General features: G+C 34.8%; 1 protein-coding gene across 11 annotated transcripts in view; it reads right to left on the bottom strand.

Annotated features, from left to right (window-relative positions):
- The window catches only part of SH3PXD2A (SH3 and PX domains 2A), a 276,364-nt gene that overhangs the window by 15,987 nt on the left and 239,114 nt on the right, over positions 1 to 21,263 (bottom strand). For 10 of the 11 annotated variants that reach the window (XM_039361666.1, XM_039361667.1, XM_039361671.1 and 7 more), the window contains 4 exons: positions 21,045 to 21,158; positions 16,966 to 17,049; positions 7,637 to 7,754; positions 292 to 626 (listed from right to left, as the gene is read on the bottom strand). In XM_039361666.1, the coding sequence (XP_039217600.1) occupies positions 292 to 626; positions 7,637 to 7,754; positions 16,966 to 17,049; positions 21,045 to 21,158 (651 nt within the window). The remainder of the gene's footprint in view (positions 1 to 291; positions 627 to 7,636; positions 7,755 to 16,965; positions 17,050 to 21,044; positions 21,159 to 21,263) is intronic. The other variant, XM_039361669.1, reaches the window with a different exon arrangement.

The raw sequence follows: 21,263 nt of genomic DNA, 5'->3' as shown, positions 1-21,263 counted from the left end.
AAAAAATAATTGCATGCAAAGGAGCAGTATTGCCCAAACTAACTCATTTTTGTATAACAGTTTATAAGATTTTAAACTCATAAAGAAATGAAATAAAATTAAATTTGGAAAAATTAACAACTGAGAAATATCAGAATGGACAGATGTGTTCAAGAGGCAGCAAAATGTTTAAATCATAAGCCTTCTAACTCTTCCAAGCCACCATTTTCTCAATTTACAGTCCCATTTTATCTGTGTTTCTAAGTGATAAGCTTTGGGAGAGGGAAAGTTAGAAGATCATCATGGTCTTACTTATTAGAGCTCTTTGTGGGGCAATCCGTGCTATGGCAGGAGACCCCTGCACCTGCTTTGAAATCTGCTTGTCTTGGGTCATCATGAAATTGCCATTGGAGTCATTGCACAAGATGGGCAAACTTATTTCTTTCTTGGTGACATGCGATTCTATGGTTTCAATTTCTGACTGAGTTTCCTTGTCACTGGAAGATTTCTTGTTCAGCAAGTTGCTGATCTCCATGATGTTTCCTATAATTTCCACTGGTCCTGTAAGATTCTTTTTCCGAGAGGGAAGCTCATCCTTTGCTTTCTTCAGATATGATGCTGGGGCCCAGCCTTCTTTGTCTAAATATCTGAAAATACAAATAGTGATTGCAGTTTAGCTGCTTATACCATAATTACAAAATGTGATGCAGAAATTGAGTTAGCATTACAGATAGCCCTCAACTTACAACAGTTGTTTAGTCACTGTTTGAAGTTACAACAGCAAAAAGTGACTTATGACTGTTTTTCACATTTATAACCATTGCAGCATCACCCTAGTTACGTGATCAGAATTCAGATCCTTAGCAACTGGCTCATATTTATGACAGTTGCACAGTGGTGGGATTCAGCCAGTTCGCACCACTTCGGCAGAACCGATAGCTAATTTTTTGTTGCCCAGGCCCAGAATGGACTACCAGAAGCGGCATCCACACAGAGAACCGGCTGTTCACATATTTGAGTCCCACCACTGCAGTTGCAGTGTCCTGGGGTCACGTGATCACTTTATGCTATCTTCTGATACACAAGGTCAATCGGTAAGCCAGATTTACTAAACTGTGTTATGAACTTAACAACTGCAGTGATTAACAACTGTGCTATGAACTTAACAACTGTGGCAAGAAAGGTCATAAAATGAGGTAAAACTTACTTAAGAAATGTCTTAATTAGCAACAGAAATTTGGGGCTCAATTATGGTTATAAGTCAAGGACTATCTGTATTTTAGAAAGATGACTGAAATGTTTAAAAATAATAAAACTATTAAATAATCTAACCTGGTTTCCTCTAATTGTGTTCTTATATTGTTCTAGTTTGATGATTAGGAACATTTCTATAAACGATATTTCTTTGTCACATCTCTATCATGCTTCTCCTCCAAAACTTTAAGGGGGCTGCTAAGACGTTATCTTTCACCTTATCTTTACCACAGCCATCCCGTGAAGCCGAGTGGGCTCAGAAAGAGGAATGGGCCAAAGTGAGATCTGGATCTCAAAGTCTGGATCTTTTTAAGTCTAGTCCAGTATTTCACTATCGCCATCACTGTGATAACTATACCAAATTTCAAATGCATTTGAATTGCTTTATTTGTAACATTATCTTTTATTTGCAATCATTCCATGATTTTCAAAGAAACGGCTATTTTTTTTAACCACAAATAATAATTAAGGAAGAAAGTCAGAAGAGGTGCAAATACCCTTGAACTGTGTTAGGATAGAAAGTGTTAGGAACTATCTATCAGAAGTACAGGTAGTCCTCGACTTACGATCACAACTGAGCCCAAAATTTCTGTTATTAAGTGAGACATTTGTTAAGTGAGCCTTACCCCATTTAATACTTTTCTTGCCACAGTTGTTAATGAATCACTGCGGTTTATAAGTTAGTAACTTGGTTGTTAAGTGAATCTGGCTTCCCCATTGCTTGTCAGAAATTCACAGAAGGGGATCATATGACTCTGGGACACAGGAAAGGTCATAAATATGAACCAGTTGCCAAGCATCTGAATTCTGATCATATAATCATGGGGATGCTGCAAAGGTCATAACTATGAAAAATGGTCATAAGCCACATTTTTCAGTGCTATTGTAACTTTGAACGGACACAAAACAAATTATTGTAAGTCGAGAACGACATAATAAAAGACTACCAGAGTAGAGAAGCAGATCTTGAGAATGACTGCTTACTCAAAATAAAATATTAGTAATTTTAATTAAATTTAATTCTTAAGTAAATGTTCTTCAAGAATCCCACTTTGAAATACCGGGAGGAAAAAACATATATTAGTTTTTATTTCTAGCATATTTTTAAATCAATATAAAAGAAGGACTTAATTTGAATCAAAGCTAACTAGACAGTCCAGCCCCAGAAATATTTAGTTCAGAAGCTAATCTCACAGTTTCAAGTTTATCAAACACAGAAATCTAAAAAAAAGGACAAAAAAAGAAAAAAGAAACTATTTCAGAAGATATTAGTCAATTATTAAAAAGCATGTTCAGTTTGTCAGTGCCTCCTGGCCAACTGAGCAACATTATTCACACTCTGGAAGATAAGAGTCTTGAAGAATCATGAACATCAACTAGCTTCAGAAGACATGATTAAAAAAAAGCTCCTTAATTTCACAGCACATGGGCAAATTTAACCATAGTTAATTGAGCATGGTAGACCAAGTTAAAGATGATAGGGAATTCCTAGAAGCTTGGCACTCAGCCATCAGATAAAGAATATTTATACACCATTCAAAAGAAACCATAAAAAGGTAAAAGAAAAGAAAAAGATCAGAATACCCCCTTGCCAGCAATTAACACTCCATATAAGCAGAGATTAATATCAGGATTAACACCAAACAAACAATAAACAAAACTCTAATCACTGAACTACCAATTCAAACAATCAAGAAGTAAACAAAGGTCTAATCAAGGAACTACCAAGAAGAAGACACCATTTCCACTAATACTGACAGGGCAAGCTACTGTACATAAATAGAAAGCAATTTTCACTCCCTTCTAGCACTGAAGATGTTACCTAGTCTAAGAATGAAATGTCTACAAGAAAACAACCAAGCTCAGAGGAGCACCAAGGACTCTACAGATGAGAATAAACAACTCAATAAGCAGCCTTTTCACAACCCCAAGGACAAAAAGAGAGAACTCCCTGTAAAAACCACAGGCCCTGGTGTGAAGCTTATAGGACTAAGGCTGAGAGACAACTAATTTGAGAAATGCAGAGTTGTTCATGGGAGACAGCAGGAACTATTTTGTGATTTTATCTAAAAACACTTATATTTTCTTGCTCAAATCTGTGAAAGAAAACAATGAAAACAATGTGCCAGGCTAATGGAAAGTCTCCTCTTACTTCCTGAATTCCAAAAGAAAACAAAACTGCTCTCTTTCATGCAATGACTATTAACAGAATCAGTTTGATTTTAAACAAATCTTATGTTGTCAGTGTATATATACCGGACAAATGAATCAGTCACACAGATTCAATGAAGCAGCTGTGTTTTTCTTTTGAAGTTTTCAAGAATCTTCTCATTTCAGCTGAAAGATTAGAAACTGAGATCTGCAAAAAGTTAAGCAAGTCAGAATAGGATTTAGGAATAAATACATAGCTAGCTGAGGAATTCTGGGAGCTGAAGTCCACCAGTCTTAAAGTGGTCAAGATTGCAGACCCCTGGCCTACGCCATCATACCCAGAACTAGCACATTTGACAAAGAACTTATGCAGTCGCAATATTCCCCGACTATGCACTAAAAAGCAGCCTGTTGCTCCTTCCATGTCACCTCAGGAAATGGCTGTGTAAGTGTTCTTCTGGTGGCCCCTTAGGCAACAGAATTCTTGTTAGGATCAAAGCACTCTAGCTGTGTCAAAACCAAACAGGAAGATCCAATCTAGAAACCCGAAACTTGAAAGTTTCATATCTTCGTCTCTGCACAATTTAAAAACCTCCAAGTCTACATGATGGACAGTAAAGCAATCATGGACAGCAGTATCATGCAGTTAATCCCCCAAATCAGCCTTCTTGATAGCTTAACAATAAATGGCACTGAACACAATCCAGCCCCTTTATTAAACATGTGATCTTACTGGACAAATTAGCCATTAGTTTTCATAGCTAGTTTTTATGGAAAGCCTTAAGTACATGTTAATGCAACAACTATTAGCCAATTTTTTGAACAAGTATGGAAATGCAAAAATGAGAGAAAAGAGGATCCTTTTCTTGTTCTGAAAATGAAATGCAATCAGAAGACTGCAAGAAGGCAGGGCAGAAAAAGGGGGCTTTTGGATTCTCTATTCAAAAATCCACTAATGTTTTTAATGCTCTTTGAAGGTAAAACTCAATATTCCAACCATGATTCTAAAGGAAAAAGGCGAATTAGCAAAATTGCCTCTGTTTGAGCATTTTCTTTCCCTTTTAAAACATCTGCTTTCCAGCTCCAGAACACTGGAATTATTCCAGAAGGAAGGAAACCAGAAAGGGAGTGGAAGGGGGAGAAAAGTGAAAATCAGACCAGAATCATCATTTTGTATTTATATTTAAGGAGGAGAATGTTAAGAGTTTAAGATAGAACGTACTTTTTTTTTTTTTGCTCCTGCGGTAGCTAATTCACCATTATAAAAAACTTTCGAACAAGTACTGTTTATAGCAATGACCTAATTAGCAGAAATTCTCCTACTGATCACCAGTTTTCAAAGCTACTTGTGATAACATAATGCATGTCCTCTTCTGTGTCCTTTTTATTCCTAGCAACATTTCATGTGATCTTTTATGAATCTCTGTAATTATCTGTTTAGTGGATGAAGGAAAGCATAGCAGAGGATTGGATGGAATATAGAGCTACAAGAGAAGAGAACTAAGCATGCAAGAAGTTCAGTATTTCTGACTCTACCTGATGTAAGAAATATATAATGAATATAATGAAATATTTATATCCTTTGTATTTACATTTGGGCATATCTAGCATTTGTTGTTTTAGTACCACTTTTAGTACTAATCTAAATTGAAAAATTCCTATCCTTGATTAGTCTACAAAAAATTTCCTTCTCATTAATTCAATTATGACACTAGAGGAAGATCTGAATAGGAATTTTGTATCTCAGAATAATTTAAAGAATCAGTTTTCATTACCGAGTTGAAAGAAAATGGAAAGCAAAGCACATTCCTCACAGTTGTTCATGAGATTTATAATATTTGGGTACCAATGAAGTCTGAGCTGCTGGTCATATCCATTGCCCTCAAGGTAAATCTGTTTAATTGGCTAACTTATTATGCAAAGGGAAGAGGTGGGATTAAACAGATCCTATGGAGATCTAACTTCTACTTTTAAGTCATTCTAGATAGGCTTTTCCTATCAGCATTGTTACAATCCAAGACACAAAGTATACATCTTCTAGTGCTGAATAATATGAGCAGTTTTGACATTCAGTTTCAAAGAAACCCTTCAGGTTTTGGCATCCGTGAACTATCTTAAAGACCAATAACAGGCCAAGTTAAATCTCAGAAATTATGTGTGAACAACAAAATATTTTTGTTGTACTATTAAGGTAGCTGAAGTGGTTTTTAAATCATACCAGATGCAACAAGCTGTTGCATGGTGTTATTTGGGGAATAGCTTATTTAGACCTGTTCCACATTCTTCTCTCAATTTAGTGTTGGAAAAAATTCTGAATGTAAAATTGACAACGTGATACCATTTGATCATGGGAGTTTTTTATAAAATAGAAGAATAGCAGCAAAAACATTGTTTTCTTTTTCATCTTCTTTGTAAGAACAATATCCTCCTTTTTTACAGTTTCCCGTAATAGCAAGCTCTTCCCTTCCCTCCCCCAAACCACCAGTTATGTCTATACAAATACATATACAGTGGTACTCGATACTCGATTGCTTTAAAAGTTTTCTAATTTCTGTACTAGAAAACATGGATAGGGCTAGCTAGAAATTTAATTAATTTTGTATGAAGAGGATATGTGGGTTTTTCAGCATTCCGTGTATATTAGTAACTAAGAGAGCAGGATACCTAATGACATTATCTGTGTATTTTCAAGGTTGGTATAAGAAAAAGACAAACAAGGCTTATTTTCAGACTCCAATATGACCGATCAGAGAGGATAAAAAATCTAATTATAATCTAGAATTTCCTACAGTGTAGACATCTTAAATGAAAATGCTGAATACTTTAAAGCTCTGTTAGGTTTAAGATTTTGTGCTAGTACAAAATCAATCTTTAAAAACAAAAAGGGAATTCAAAAGTAAAATCAGGGAGAGTTGATGACATTGTTTTTCCTCCTACAAATGCTGTGCACTCTGCTCCTGCACCCTTGGCTTTGGATTAAAGTCCAGAGAATGATTTAAAGAGAGAAGAATGCAGAACTGACACAAGGCCAACCATTCTCTGCTTACAGTGTTAAGAGTCTACTCCCACTCTATCAGCTTTCCTTTATTGTTGATGGAAAAGTTAGTAATGAAGATGTTACTACAATCACTATGTTTATATTACATATAGATCTCAGTATGTTTCCATTATTCAAACCACAGGTGTTGTAAGATGGTCAAACTTCAAAAGCAAATAACAAACTATGAAAACTAAAATGAACAGAAGATAATTCACAGAATCCTGGGGTGAAATGGGTCATCCAGAAGACAGTTCTGTAATGTGACTAGGTGCATAAATTTGCATTTTTCAAGACAACCCATTCAGGAACCAGGCTTTCAGGCTTCTTGACAAGTATATTCTTTTTTTTCATTTGAATTACAATGATTTTACTTAATAGTTGAACTGCAAGGCTGCAATCTTTATCACTCTTTGGGAAAAGACCCAGCTAAATTCTGTGGGATATTTCAAAGAAAGTAAGAAAGCAAAAGTATTAGGATCAGTTTGTAAACCTGGCTGTTACAGTTAACATTGAATACTTTTATATTTTGTTGTGCTTTTGATCTTTATTGCATCAACCAGAAACAGGAGTGCATTGTGCTGAGCACAGCAAATGCCTACGTGGCATTTAATGTATTTAGAACTATGTCATTAAAAATAAACCCTTGGTTTCTGCATGGAACTAATTATTTAAAGCTACCAGAAGAAAAGTGTCTGAATTACAGCCAAGATTACCTCTTCTCTGCAAAAATTCAACACATATGCTAGTAGAACATGCTGCTCTTTAAAAACCTTCTGTTACAGCTGAATGCAAATTACATATATGTATACACACAAACACAGAGTGCTAAAAGCTTCCCATAGTTTAAAATATCATATTACAACCCTATGGAAGATGGTTCAGTGCTTTAGTTGGAAAAACTTAGGAAAATCCACAGAAAATTTGATTGGAAAAATCCACTTAACCACCCATCCTTCTTAAATGCAAGAACAGCTATATTTGGTTTCAATTTTTATCTCTGATTTGTAAGACATGTCTTCTATTCTCTCCCTAGCTGAAGAAATCTACAAACTGCAAGTCTTATTTTACAAATATTATTACAATAGTTTAACTGGCTTTTATAACATTATTAACATTTCTATATATTTGAAACATTTTTGGGTCCTACCTTTGATAGAAATATATAGGATTTTGTTGGAACCAAAAGGCTTGCGCATGCCAAAATGACATTACCTTATGTACCACCATCCTTCCAGGTTCTTTTGAATGACTTCCACAGTGACTCCCTTGTCGAAACTAATTTCATCCTTCCCCTGGCTGGTATATGACTGAATTGTGACATATTTCTCTTCTAGCAAAGAGAGAGAAGACAACATTAGTTAAGATCAAACAGCTGTTTTCTCTTCTCTCATTGTGATTTCAAATTATTTTGCAGGCAATTAAAATCCTTGAGCATTGTAGAGGTGGAGTCTTGCTTGTGAGATCATATACCTATTAATTATCATACTGTAAGCATGCCTGTGTCAGCACCATCACCACCGCCCAGCTTCTTTCATGCCAATAAATGAGACAGGGTGTCTAGAGAAGGGGGTCCCCTGCATTATACATATGGTATTGACAAAAAATCAAACAAGCTGCCAAAGAAGCAAAGCAGCACTGGAGGAATCTTCTCCAGCTGGCTCCATTTAGCATACACATGATTATATTAACCCTGCATTACTGGAATCTGTACAGTGAAGCTGGAGCATGACCAAAACTCTTCAACACAGAGGAACATTCCTACAGACAATATCACGTTTCAGTACAAAGCAGCCAGGATTTGCTTTTGTTGATTAGATCATATTCTGCTTTCCAGGTTGTCTCTACTCATGAAAGAAGAGCAAGTGTATCTTTTTAGACTTTTTTAAAATAAAAATTGCTAATTCATTGTTAACCTCCTGGATTACCATAAACACTTGCACCATCAGGAAAACACATCCCACAATTTAGTTAACCATGTTCATAGGAACACTGGTCCTTTTAAGCCAGTACTGGTTATATAGAGGGAAGGATTTTACATTGATAAGTTGTGGGCCTGAACTTGGATCTTCCATACGAGAGGGCGTGTAGTCTACCTCTGAGGTATACTCCTGTTAAACTAGGTATCAACATTGTCTGGTATTTCTCGCAGACCTTGATCCAAAGGCAGGCATGATCCTGTTAATCCAGAAACACTCCTCCTGATATTGTTTTTGGATTATCAGGACAGTTTCTGTCCTCACTTTAATATTTAAAGTGCAAAATCCTTATTTAGTATTTGTATATCCTCTTTTTCTTCCAAAGGAACTTGAGAATAGCTACATTATATATTTTTCCAATTTATAGTTCTTATAAGAATTTAGAAAGGGAAAATAAGCCAAGGCTACAGATAACCCAGCTGTCTTTACAAATAAGATTTGAAGCAGAATTCTTTCACCTTAATTGGAGACTGGCATACACAAACAGTTGGTATGGCAGAAGTGGTTGTCCTACCCTATTCCATGAACAGCTTTCAGGAGATATTACACAAGTGATGGAAGGGACTCTACGGAAAACGATTACTTTTCTAAGACCTCAAAGAGACACATTCAGAAGTCTTCTTTCTTGACAAAAATACTATAAGGAAAATTGGCTGATCAGCCCAAAGCCATCTAGAAAGTTTATTGCTAAGTAAGGACTTGAACATGGGCCTCCTTAAAAATCATTACAGCACACATTTAAGGTTATGTCAGATTGGAGACGAAGTTACCCAAATCTTTTATCAGAAGAAGCCTAAATTGTGGAAATTGTATGCTGATATGCTGTTGCCTATTTCTAGAGCATGTGTCCTAAAAGAAGTTATAGAAGCAAAATATCCCCACATAAATAATACATCTGCATATGGTTGAACACTGTGGATAAGGAAGCCAAGTTTCTTATGTAAAATGTTTTTAAAGAAATGGGGGATAAGGTTTCAGAGGAAAATAAAGAATTTTAATAGTAGATAGTATGACATCAACTAGATTATTTGAAACTGCAGAAATTTAAACACAACAAATTAAATAGGAGAAAAATCCCAAGAGAAAGGGTTAGTTTCAGATTGCTATTAGAGCCAATGAAGATGGATAAAAGCAATCTCATAAAAAACTTCATAAATGGAAGGGATGGGGGAGATTATGAATATCTGGAGTAGATTAGTCTCAGCTGTTTTAAAATTGAAGGATGGTGTATAGAACATAATCAGATATAGTGTGGTTTGCCAGGACTCATGAGATTCCAGGCTAATTCAGATAACATAAGGGTTTACTGTGGATGCTTAATCCACCATTACTGCTACAAGGATTTCTGATTTTTAGCCATGGAACTGAAACTGGTTTAACTTCTTTTGTAACTTGCACATCAACAAATCTGGACTATGGTCAGTAGCATTGGTTGAACTTAGGTGCTTGGCATAGTTTGAAGAATCTTCATAATCTTATTGACCAGCTGTGAGGTTTTACATATTGCTAATAAGAGGATAGGAGATAACAGAATGCAGACAGGATTGCTCTTGCTTCCTGTTTACTGACAGTTTTAACATACTGTTTTCAGCATAGCTTGTGAATCAACTACTTTCTGTTGCTGGTTAAAAAACAAGAAAGTCTATGTGAACAGAATCAATGCTGGCAACTGTGATTCATTAGAATGGCTGCTTTTTATTTCATATTACAATGAAGGAAGTACAGTCACGTAGCAAAATTGATAGCACAGTTCTGCCCTTTCAAAATATGTACTGTAAACCTCTCATAAACCTTATAAACCTCTAGGTTTATAAAACATTTAGTAAACACATAGGTCTTTCCCATATTTTATTTATCAAATTTAGAAATTGCCCATCTCTCTCATTGAAATGGGAGACAAATAAACATAAAAGCTATATGCAACTATTATAATAAAAATAGTTAAAAACAAGAAAAAAGAAAGACAAAGAGGGGCTTTAGGGCACTATTATCTCTAGATACAGTTGGAATGATGATTGACCATACTAATTGGAATGATGAATAAAGTATATTCTAATATCATCTGGGAAATCCTGTGTTACATGGTTTTCCTTATGCAGCCATGTGTTATAAAAATACTGTGGACCTGTACTAGATCATTGCTCGTGACACTAGTACCCATAGTGGAATGATACCAATCTGATTCCCAGCGGCAAATGAGTTTATGCAACAAACATAATGAACATATAACTTACTTCTTAATACAAATACCACTCTCTCGTCCCCTTCAAATAAACTAATGGCATCAGGACATTAATATTTCATATAGAGTAAACTGTTTTTCATTATACATCTTGGTGGAAAAAGGAAGGAAAAAATAATTCCAAACCACTCTTCATGCATAGCCGATTTTGAAAACTATGATATAAAACATAAGCATTTTTGATGAATAATGAGGTGTCAGCTTATCTGTCAAGCGTTCATTTAAATAAAAATAAATGTAGTTTCCAACAAAGGATTCAGCAGCATTTTGGAGGAGCCACTACAGCTGTTATAAAGTTCAGAGTAAACCAGTTAAACATTAGAATGTTTTATGTGACTCATGTATAATAAATAACATTTTGCCTGCTTCCTAAGCCTCAATACTTTAACATAAAAAATTGTCTGATTGTGTAGAGAATATAGGAGTATGTACATCATCTGACTACTCGGTGTTGACAGAAAAGATTCGAAGGAAGACTGTTAGGCTATTCAGTTAAATGGGATACAGTTCTATATGAAGTACTTTACCAAAAGTTGTTTTTGTAATGCACTATCATACTGAGAAGAGCTGAGTGAACTGTGGTCTCTGGACTCAATCTGTGTATCTCCAGATTCTCATATTGTCTGACTATTACTCTTGGAGAGATGGACTTGGAATGTAAGATTCTGAGGATTATAAATTACCCAATTCCTCTTGTTTCGTGCTTAATGTTGCAGGTCAAAACTGCAATATTAAAAGGGGGGAAGATATCAGGAGCAAGAAGAATAATTTTATATAATTCTTAGCAGTCATATTGGAATTGCCATTCATACCCTTATATCCAATGTTCTGCTCAGGGCAAGAATTCCAAATCAAAGCATTCCAGATGGCAGCTGTATGGTGTCCATTTAAGCACATCAGCTGAAGGAAAGCCCCCCATCTGTCACTGTGGTCAGTTCCATTGTTCATCTACTAATAACAGTTTTTCCCCCGTAAAAAAACATAATCTACCTTCCTGTAACTTAAATTCATATTTATATGTATTGAACATTTGGACTAGAAAGCAAAAAGATTCTGATTCTATGTGACATCTGTATTTGAACGGTGCAGCTATATTCTTCAATATAGCTTGAAATTGAAATATATCTTGCACTTTCAATGTCTCTTCCCAAGACACAGTTTCTAATGACCCGAACATCCATAGGGGTCTTTTCTTGACCTGTTCCAATTTCTCTACATCTTTCTTAAAATATAGTGTCCTTACAACTGGTGGATAAAGTCTTTCTGCTTTATTCCGAGATAGACTCCATCTAGTCAATTCCTATACAGATGATTCCTATAAACATGATTGAAACAAATTTTGGGATGAGTTCAGTCTCAAGAAAGTATACAGAATTTTTGGAGCTGTCAGTACAGCCACTTGTATATTAGATCCATGCATTTCCTGGTTGGTTAAAGCCTCCAAGGACAATACATATGGGTTGATCCATGCTGTGACAATGCCTCTCAGAGAAGTGATGGTATGCCCCACCCAAGACAATTGATTTGGATAATTTTAATCTATTTTTATCCTTTTCAGAGAAGGATGAGAAAATGTTTGGTCTCCCAAAGTCTAAAAATAGTTCAAGTGCTTCTATACTATGTATGTGGTTTATGAAAAGCTGTTTTTTGTAAACAAAAGTATTGTGAGGTTGAATATATTGTTCTATTTAAACACTTCATTTGGCCACCCATCTCATTACTGTCTGCCAACAAATAAGAAATTAAAACTAGGCAGAAAAAAACAGAGCTCAATTAATTAAAAAGAAATTTCAAAGACAAATTTCAACCAGCTATTGTTATAGTTCCTAATTCTTCATTATAGGGAAAATTTTGCCAGATTTTTCCATAATCTATGTGTTTCAATTATTAAATCCAAATATTTTACAATTGTCTCCATTACTTTTCAAGCTACTCTGATTTCATTTGGTGTTGCCACATCTACTGTATATGTTTTTTCCCCCCAACTATTTAAATATCCAGTGTTGTCCTCTACATGTCAGTCATCTGACCTTAAGAGTCACATAAACTTTTTACGTGGTCCTAAAACAATTTTTCAATACTGCGATCACACCAATTTTTTATATAAATTCCAATTTACCATTTTGCCATGCAATCATATCTTGCCTAATCTGTTTAATTTTCTACAGGTGTTTATTACTTGATCAATACTCATCTAACTTCATTTGATGTTGTTCATAATTTTTGAATCCTTATTTTTATTACGCTTGTTCTAGTGCTTGTAATCTTCTACTGCAAATGCTAAACCTTATGTTTCTTGATGGAGCCAGTCTGAAGTCATTGTCAAATTTTGTTACTATTTACATTGCCTTCAATTTCCTTCAGATATTGAACATGAAAAGATTTATATTTTCATTAGTTGCTATAGCTATTCAGTTTTGTATACTACCTTTGATTCTGTCACAAAATGATTTCCTTGCAAATATTTATTAACATGTTCTCTTTGCTTGTTTTATATAATTATTTAGACCTTTCATTTTATCTCTGTCAACAAAAGCCTATTGTAGCATCTTATAGGGACAGACTAAGTATATTATCACTATTTTGAAATTAATTATTTTACCTATTCAAAGTAGGTTTGGGTTTTTGCCTGCTTGGGTATGAAAAACATTTGTTTTTAAAATCTTTAAATAATTATAATTTTTTTTTCATTGTCAGTGCTTCGAAGTTAGCACTATTCCAGCAATTCCATTTTGATATCACCCTTAAATATTCAATTTTTTTATATTTAAAAGAAGTATGTTTCTTTAGATGATTTTACATATTATTTCAAGTCATTCACATAGCTTGGATAATTAGTTTGATAACATTTTGTTCAAAGCAATCTTGTTAAAAAATAATGGAAACAAAGAGTGACTTCAAAAAAACTCCTCTTCTGATATTGCTATTTACCAAGTTCCCCTTTGCCCTCAGTATAGTTCTCTATTTTTCCACTGTATTAAACACTTTTTATTATAATTTTCTTATTACTTACAAAAAATTAAAGATTTTAAATTGAACCATGGATTTAAATGCTTTTTGAAATCAATCCAGTTTATTTTATGCCATTTACAGTTTTAAAAAAATAATTTTATCAATCAAAAACTTTTGTATCTTTTGTATCCCAGAATTTTAGAAATTCTCTTTGTGCTCTATAGGGCACAATGAATTTGAAATAAAGAGTCTGGAGATGTTATTGGCAATGAACAATACATTGTGGTGGTTATTATTAGTAGTACTTCCTGCTACAAGTATTATCAGTTCAGCATTTCCTTTTGCAGTTTTATCTTTTTTAAACTAAGTTTTATGATAAATACATACACAGCTGACATAAGCTATATTGCTACAAAAAGCTGACTCACAGCAAACCTTGTTTTAAATGATTCAGATAGTTCAAATAAGGTTTGGGCTTGAAGTATAATATACAACTACTAAACAGCTGAAGTTTACCCATCATCAAGTCTGGTTTCCAAAGATTCATTTCCTCTGGAAAAATGGATCCAAAATTGAACATGAATTCTGAAACATTTACTTTGTTTATTTAACAAAAGAAAAGCAAGGCAGAAAAAGACTAAAGGATAAAATGCCTTCCATCAGAAAAACACTGGCTCAAAATTGGAAAGTAGTGAAGTGGAAGTAGCAGTTCATTAAGAAAAACTGATGCTCACCTCAAATTTGTCCACAAGTAAATTTCTTCACACACCACAAACTAACCAAGAAATAAATCTACCTTACAGATTGGATTATATTTGTTCAGCAAATCTAGCCATTTCCTCTGCACTGATACTTCCTGTTGAAAAAAAAATAATGCTGGATGCAAGTGGCTACCATACAAAAGCCTATCTACCAACCTCAGGGCAGTTTTGAATTCACAGATAAAATTGAAATGATCATTTCTAGTTCTCCATCTTAATTACTGCCTATGTAACAGAAGAGCTGAAGCAAGGAAACGTATCCACTTGTTTAATTTGTGGCACTGTATCAGTTATGGAACATCACTATAGGATCCGAGTATATGTGGAAAAACTGGAAGAAAAGGCATGCAGTTTAGAAGATGATCTAATTAAGGGTCCTAAGCAAAATGCAATAGCTCAAATTCTGTTTTCCAAACCACAAAATAATTCTTAAAGACGTTTTCCTCTCAGTCAGCAATCTTTTCACTCTACTCATTCCTTTCTTTAAATCACCTCATTTAGGCCAAGATTCTGTATCTAAGAATTGTTCTTCAATGATGACCTAATACTAATGTTTTAGAACATTTATGACCATAATAGATATTCCTCTAATCATGCGTCCTTTTAACAAATACATCTCTCCAAATGGCATTAAATCAATACCTTCAGGCTTCAAATACAAGCAGTAACTGTTGTGTCTCTTTTTTAAATGATGTGCTACAACCAAGGATAACAAATTTCATGACTATAAAAGACGTTAGTTTTTTTTTAACACATACTCTTTACTGAAAAGTATAAAGCAAAAGCATTATATGCAAGAAGTTTATTACTATATTGCTCCAACCCAGGGGTGTCAAACTGCTGGCCCGTGAGCTGGTTGCATCATGCGGAGGCTGCGCCCTTAGCGCTGGCAATGCAAAAAAAGTTGTGATATGTCGCAACACATCACATGACACGGCGAGTTTGACACCCATGCCCATTGTTGATAAATTATAAAAATATAAATTTCATACAATATATTTATTTTTAATGCTAAACATAGTAACCTGATTTGATTTGTACTGATTCAGTTGTTAGAAACATTTTGGAATCTAAGATTACTTGATACAAATGAGTTTAATCACATAGCATGCAAAAGCTGATTCCAACAGACAACCTAAATATCTTTTAAAAAGTGTCTTCAACATTCTCTTATTCAATCTTTCTCAGGCACTTAAATCTGCCTACTGTCTTGCAAGCAAACATTAGAACTCGAACTAAATACTAGCACTTCAGAAATTTATGTTCAGTGATGGTATTTTAAATTTATTAAATGAACTTTTATATATTTATTAAACCAATTTAAATATCTGACAATGTGGAAGGATAAGGGGAAATATTCAATAACATTTGGGAACTCGTAAGAGGAAAAAAAAATCACTTTTCTTCTCTACCAGATAAAAGAGGAATTAATAGAAAATAAACCAGGTTCTTGATGAACCAAAAGCATTGCTGATATATATTGTCACATACTTGTTTCTATAGTATGACACATAATTTGTTTATATACTGTAACTTTTTTTCTGTTTTGGAATATGTTCACATGTACAATAAGCCATTCTTTGGATTATACGTAAGCTTTTGTAAATCACTTTACTTTGCTTTCCCTCCTCTGGGAATTTTTTTTTTAAAAAAAGTTAATATAAACTATTAACCAAGGATTTGGAAAGCTTTTCTTTTTAATCCAAATGCCAAATGTGGTAGTTAACTTATTTTTTAAAACAATTTCAAAGTGAATTCTAGATTTGTACAATTTTCAGTTGCCAAATGGGGAAGAGAAACTGACTTCCCCAATCAAATTTGTTTCAGTAATTTCTCAAAGGCAGGACTTCCTCTTATGAATAACAACAATGCTTCTAGTGAAAAAACTGAATTGGAAGTGGTAACTCCTGATCTCTTAGAACAGGGGTGTCAAACTGCTGGCAGGCCGGCCGGATGTATCACACACCCACCCCATTGCCAGCAATGGAAAAACTGTCCCGATATGTTGCGCGACGTCACGTGATGTCGCGAGTTTGACATGTCTGTCTTAGAATCTCTCTAGGGAAGCAAGGAAGGTCAAGGAGACTATAGATCACAGGAAAGATGATTAGTCAATAAAAAGCCTGAACATAACATATGCCCCTCTCATAACTGTTAAGATTGCCACATTCCTCTTGAGAAAGTTTCCAAAATTGTTTTCTCATTTAGAAGAACTCATAACGTAATTTTAACCAATTTTTTAAAAAATAGAAAAAATGTAGGTATATCTTTCTGCATGAAGCTAGAATAAACATACCTTTAAATAAATACAGAAAAAGATTCTCAACAATCCCAGGTTTTGCTACAGATTAGACTACCAGAACAATTGTTTGTAAAAACACAAGTGCCTCTAATGACATTAATTGACTCCTGTTGATATGTTGAAATGCAGATAACATTATACTGCCCTCTATCTTCACTGCAAACAGATTTCTTTCTGCTGCGGGAAAACAAGGCCCTATGAAAGCCTATATAGCTGCCAGCCATTCTTAGCAGTGTCCGATAGCAAGAGAAGCAGCAGCAACCAGCATGTGCATCCTTCAAGGGACCACACCCCAGAAAAATGTTCACCTCGACTCTGCTGCCTGTTGACCATCCCTCCCAGTGTCCATCGCCGGTCCAAGCGCCTCAGGTGAGCCTTGCGTCTCTTAGAAACTATTTTGGAAAAATGGATGAAAGCATAAAAAAGGAAAGAAACTTAAAATGTGATGGATGGAGAACACAAACTGAATAAAAAACAATGATCATTGCATAGCTTCACCTTGCATTAACAAGAATGTGATGTGAGATAAATAATGTAATGAGATTACTTTACCACATGTCATTAAGCATGACTATAGCATTTGACTTACTGCTGGTTTCCACACTGACTTTTTTTGTGGGAAGCCAGAAGAGAAAGCCACAAATTGCAATCATGTGATTCTGGGATGCTGCAACAACCATAATTAGTACAAGATCTTGTTGTAACTACCACTCTTAGTAGCACTGTTACATGTTTGAAAGATTGCTGAATGAATGGTCATTAAATGAGGACCTCCTGCAATTCTAAGAGGCTGCATGTTTTGTTTTGTTTTGTTTTTGTTTCTAAGAAGCAAAATCAGCCTTTAAAACAATGAACATCCAAATCAGTTCTTTATTTAGGTTTCAGACTTTTTGAAAAAGATTTTCTTGAAAACCTAATAAATTGGAAGTAAGGTCCAGGAAACAGGTAACATCGTGGAGGTATGAGCAGGACGAGGAAGGAATATCTCTGATCTATCCCAAACAGATAATTAAAATATTTTAGGCAATCTGAGGAAGAGATGAATTGAGCCAAAGTTTGGAAGAGTTAGCATACACAATTTCTATCTTAAGACCAATTTTATGATTCTTTAACAATGACATTTAGAGAGATTCAAGGCATTTATATGTGCTGTCTGATATAACAAACTCATCTATTCAATATGCAGAGACTCATTTGTGTATAAAAAGAAAGAATTCTTTGTGACGGTGTAATAGTTAAAACAGATGAACACAGAGGACATTTCACTGTTGATTTTTTTCAGAAAGTAACACGTTTCTTGCATTTATAACTGAATATTTTCAAGTTCAATGTATAAAGAGAAAGAAATAAATCTACCAGTTTTAGTCTTGGGTAAAAAAAATTAAAGAATTCCTGTGAGGAAGAATAAGATAGGATAGAACTGAAAGGGACCTTGGAGGTCTTCTAGTCCAGCCCCCTCCTCAAGCAGGAGAACCTATACCATTTCAGACAGGTGATTGTCTAGTCTCTTCTTTAAAATCTCCAGTGATGGAGCACCCACGATTTCTGAAGGCAAGCTGTTCCACTGGTTAATTTTCCTCACAGGAAGTTTCTCCTTAATTCCAGGTTGCTTCTCTCTTTGATCAGTTTCCAGCCATTGTTTCTTGTCCTGCCCTCTAGTGCTTTGGAGAATAATTTGACCCCCTATTCTTTGTGGAAGCCCCTCAAATACTGAATACTGCTATCATATCACCCTATTTCTTCTTTTCTTTAGATTAGCCAAACCCAAGTCCTGCAGCTGTTCTTCATATGTTTTAGTCTCCAGGCCTTTGATAATCTTAGTTGCTCTTCTCTGTACTTTTTCCAACGTCTCAACATCTTTTTTGTAGTATGGTGACCAAAATTGGTTGCAGTATTCCAGGTGTGGTCTCACTAGGGTTTTATAAAGCAGTACTAATACTTTGCATGTTCTTGATTCTATGCCTCTGTTTATACAACTCTTGACTCTATTAGCTTTCTTGGCTGCTGCTACACACTGCTGGCTCATAGTCAAGTGATCGTCTACTAGGACTCTCACAGTTGCTGTTTTTGAACCATGTCTCACCTAATCTGTACTTAAACCTTTGATTTTTTCCTACCTAAATGTAAAACTTTGCTTTTCTCCACATTAAAACTCATTTTGTTGGATAGGACCCATTGTTCAAGTTTGTCAAGATCTTTTTGGATCATGAGCTTGTCTTCTGGGGTGTTGGCTATTCCTACCAGTTTAGTGTCATCTGCAAATTTGATGAGTTCCCCTTCTATTCCTTCATCTAAGTCATTAAGTAAGATATTGAAGAGTACTGGGCATAAGATGGAGCCTTGTAGTACCCCACTGCTTACTTCTCTCCATGTGGATGTAGTACCATTGAGGATTACTCATTGAGTATGGTTTGTTAGCCAGCTACAAATCCATCTGGTGGTGATGTTGTCTATTCCACCTATTTGTAGTTCACCAAGCAGTAGATTGTGGTCTATTTTGTCAAATGCCTTATTAAAATCAAAGTATACTATGTCCACAGCATTTTGCTGGTCTACTAATTTAGTCACTTTATCAAGGAATGAAATAAGATTGCTTTGGCATGATCTGTTCCTGGCTAACAGTTATAACTTTGTTTGCTTCTAGTTGTTCACAGATCTGTTTTTTGATTATCTTTTCTAGGATCTTCCCAGGTATTGATGTTAGACTGATTGGTCTATAGTTTCTCTTTCTTGAAGATAGGAACCACATCAGCCCTTTTCCAAACCTCAGGTGCTTCACTGGTATTCCAGGATTTTTTAAAGATATGATGCAATGATTCTGAGATAACATCTGCCAGCTCCTTCAGAACACTGGGATGTAATCTGTCGGGTCCTGGTGATTTATATTCATCAAGGTTGATGAATACAATTTTCTTGCTTATTTTAATTTTTGTTTCTAGTTTGTATTTTTCAGTAGTTTTTTTTGGTATGTTGGGCTATAATTTCTTTTTGCATGAAGACCGATACAAAGAATAAGTTAAGCAGCTCTACTTTCTGTAAGCTTGTATTAATATGTAAGCTTGTATTAACATTCCAGTTAAATTTGATTTTGTTTATTATTTTTTTATATTATTTTTTATTTGTATCTTGCCTTTTTATTTTTACCAGCACACCTCCCTGCTCCTAATAGCAGCCCTGTGAGGTGGGCTGAGTTGAGAGAGAGCAATAGGCCCAAAGTCATCCAAATGGGTTTTATGGCAAGGTAGGACTTGAACTGGTGCCTTAACCACTGGGCCAAACTGGCTCTTTGTAGATTGCCCATCTAAAACTGATTCAAGAATTCCCTAGTCTATTAATCAAACATTATTTTGCCATATCATTGTCTACCATCCAGCATCCTCTAATATGTCAGCTGAATCTTTCTACTTGTATAGATTTTTTCTTCAACTGGCCAAATATCATCATCGGTGCTCTGCTCTCCAAGAGGCAAATGCTGATGAATTACAGAAAACTTGCTCTCTGGCTCTCCACAACATTTGCACTTCTGTTTAAACATAGCTGGCTTAAAACTGATGCTACAGTATGGAGTATTAGCTACCTCCACTCCATTATTTTGCTGTAGTAATATGTTCTGATTTTTTATCTCTAGGCATAGTTCAGTGGAATATAATCAAGCTGTCACTACACTAGGATCCTTAACAAAACTTAATGATAAGTGTCCTCTGTGCACAGTTACTCAGGGTTTAAATGATGAACAACTTATATAGGAATGCAATAATGAGAAAAATATATGCTGAAATGGAGCAAATACATGGGAATAGGTGGATTCAGTTAGCACTATCCAAAGGAAGTTAGCTAAAAGCACTTTTTGGAGAATGGGTATTTGCCAGATTTTATAGCATACTGTAATCAGACAAATATGCTTGTGAAATAGAACAAAAGTACAATAACATTTACATTGCAATATCTGCATACAATTAAGCATGTATTTCATTTTTAAAATATTTTAAAATTGAGAGTTTTATAGACATTACACATTGACTTTCCCAACTATAAGAAATTAAAGAGAAAATTGGAATAATAAGTTATTGGATCCTAAATCTCTTGCCAATTAATAGGAATATATTACCAATATAAATCACTGTTATAATTATTCCAGGTAATTGCTAGAAGTTTTGCATTGCTATTATCATACAAAATTAACAATTATGTTGAACGCTTACACTTTCTATATTTTTCTGTATAATTCAAAAAACAAATATTTCTTATATTCCCTATGGGCCCCATTCTTATAATCAAGAAGCTCTGGATCACAGTAATAAATTTTTACACTTCCTTGCTTCTCCATTTTTAGCTGCACTATATTTGAATGCAGATAAGTGCCTGAAAGTGCATCAGGTTCTCTTACCTTCTCCTCTTTTGGACATGTTAATTTCAGAATCATCTCTAATTCCACTTTGGGATTCCAAGTAAGTTGCAGGGACCCAGCCTTGCTCTTCTGAAGTACTTACAAACCACCATCCTGTAAGGATACATCAAAATTGTTGTTATAGGATAAGCAAGTTCTTAAAAACTTTCATCATGGGATAAAATTAATACTATAATAGAGAAATATATAGAAGCCAAG

Source organism: Crotalus tigris, unplaced genomic scaffold (genome assembly GCF_016545835.1).
Source record: "Crotalus tigris isolate CLP2741 ecotype Arizona unplaced genomic scaffold, ASM1654583v1 scf7180000019328.220996217465:2438092, whole genome shotgun sequence".
NCBI classification, from domain to species: Eukaryota; Metazoa; Chordata; class Lepidosauria; order Squamata; family Viperidae; genus Crotalus; species Crotalus tigris.
The sequence above is the reverse complement of the archived record's forward strand: the minus strand, read 5'-3'. Positions and strand labels throughout refer to the sequence as shown.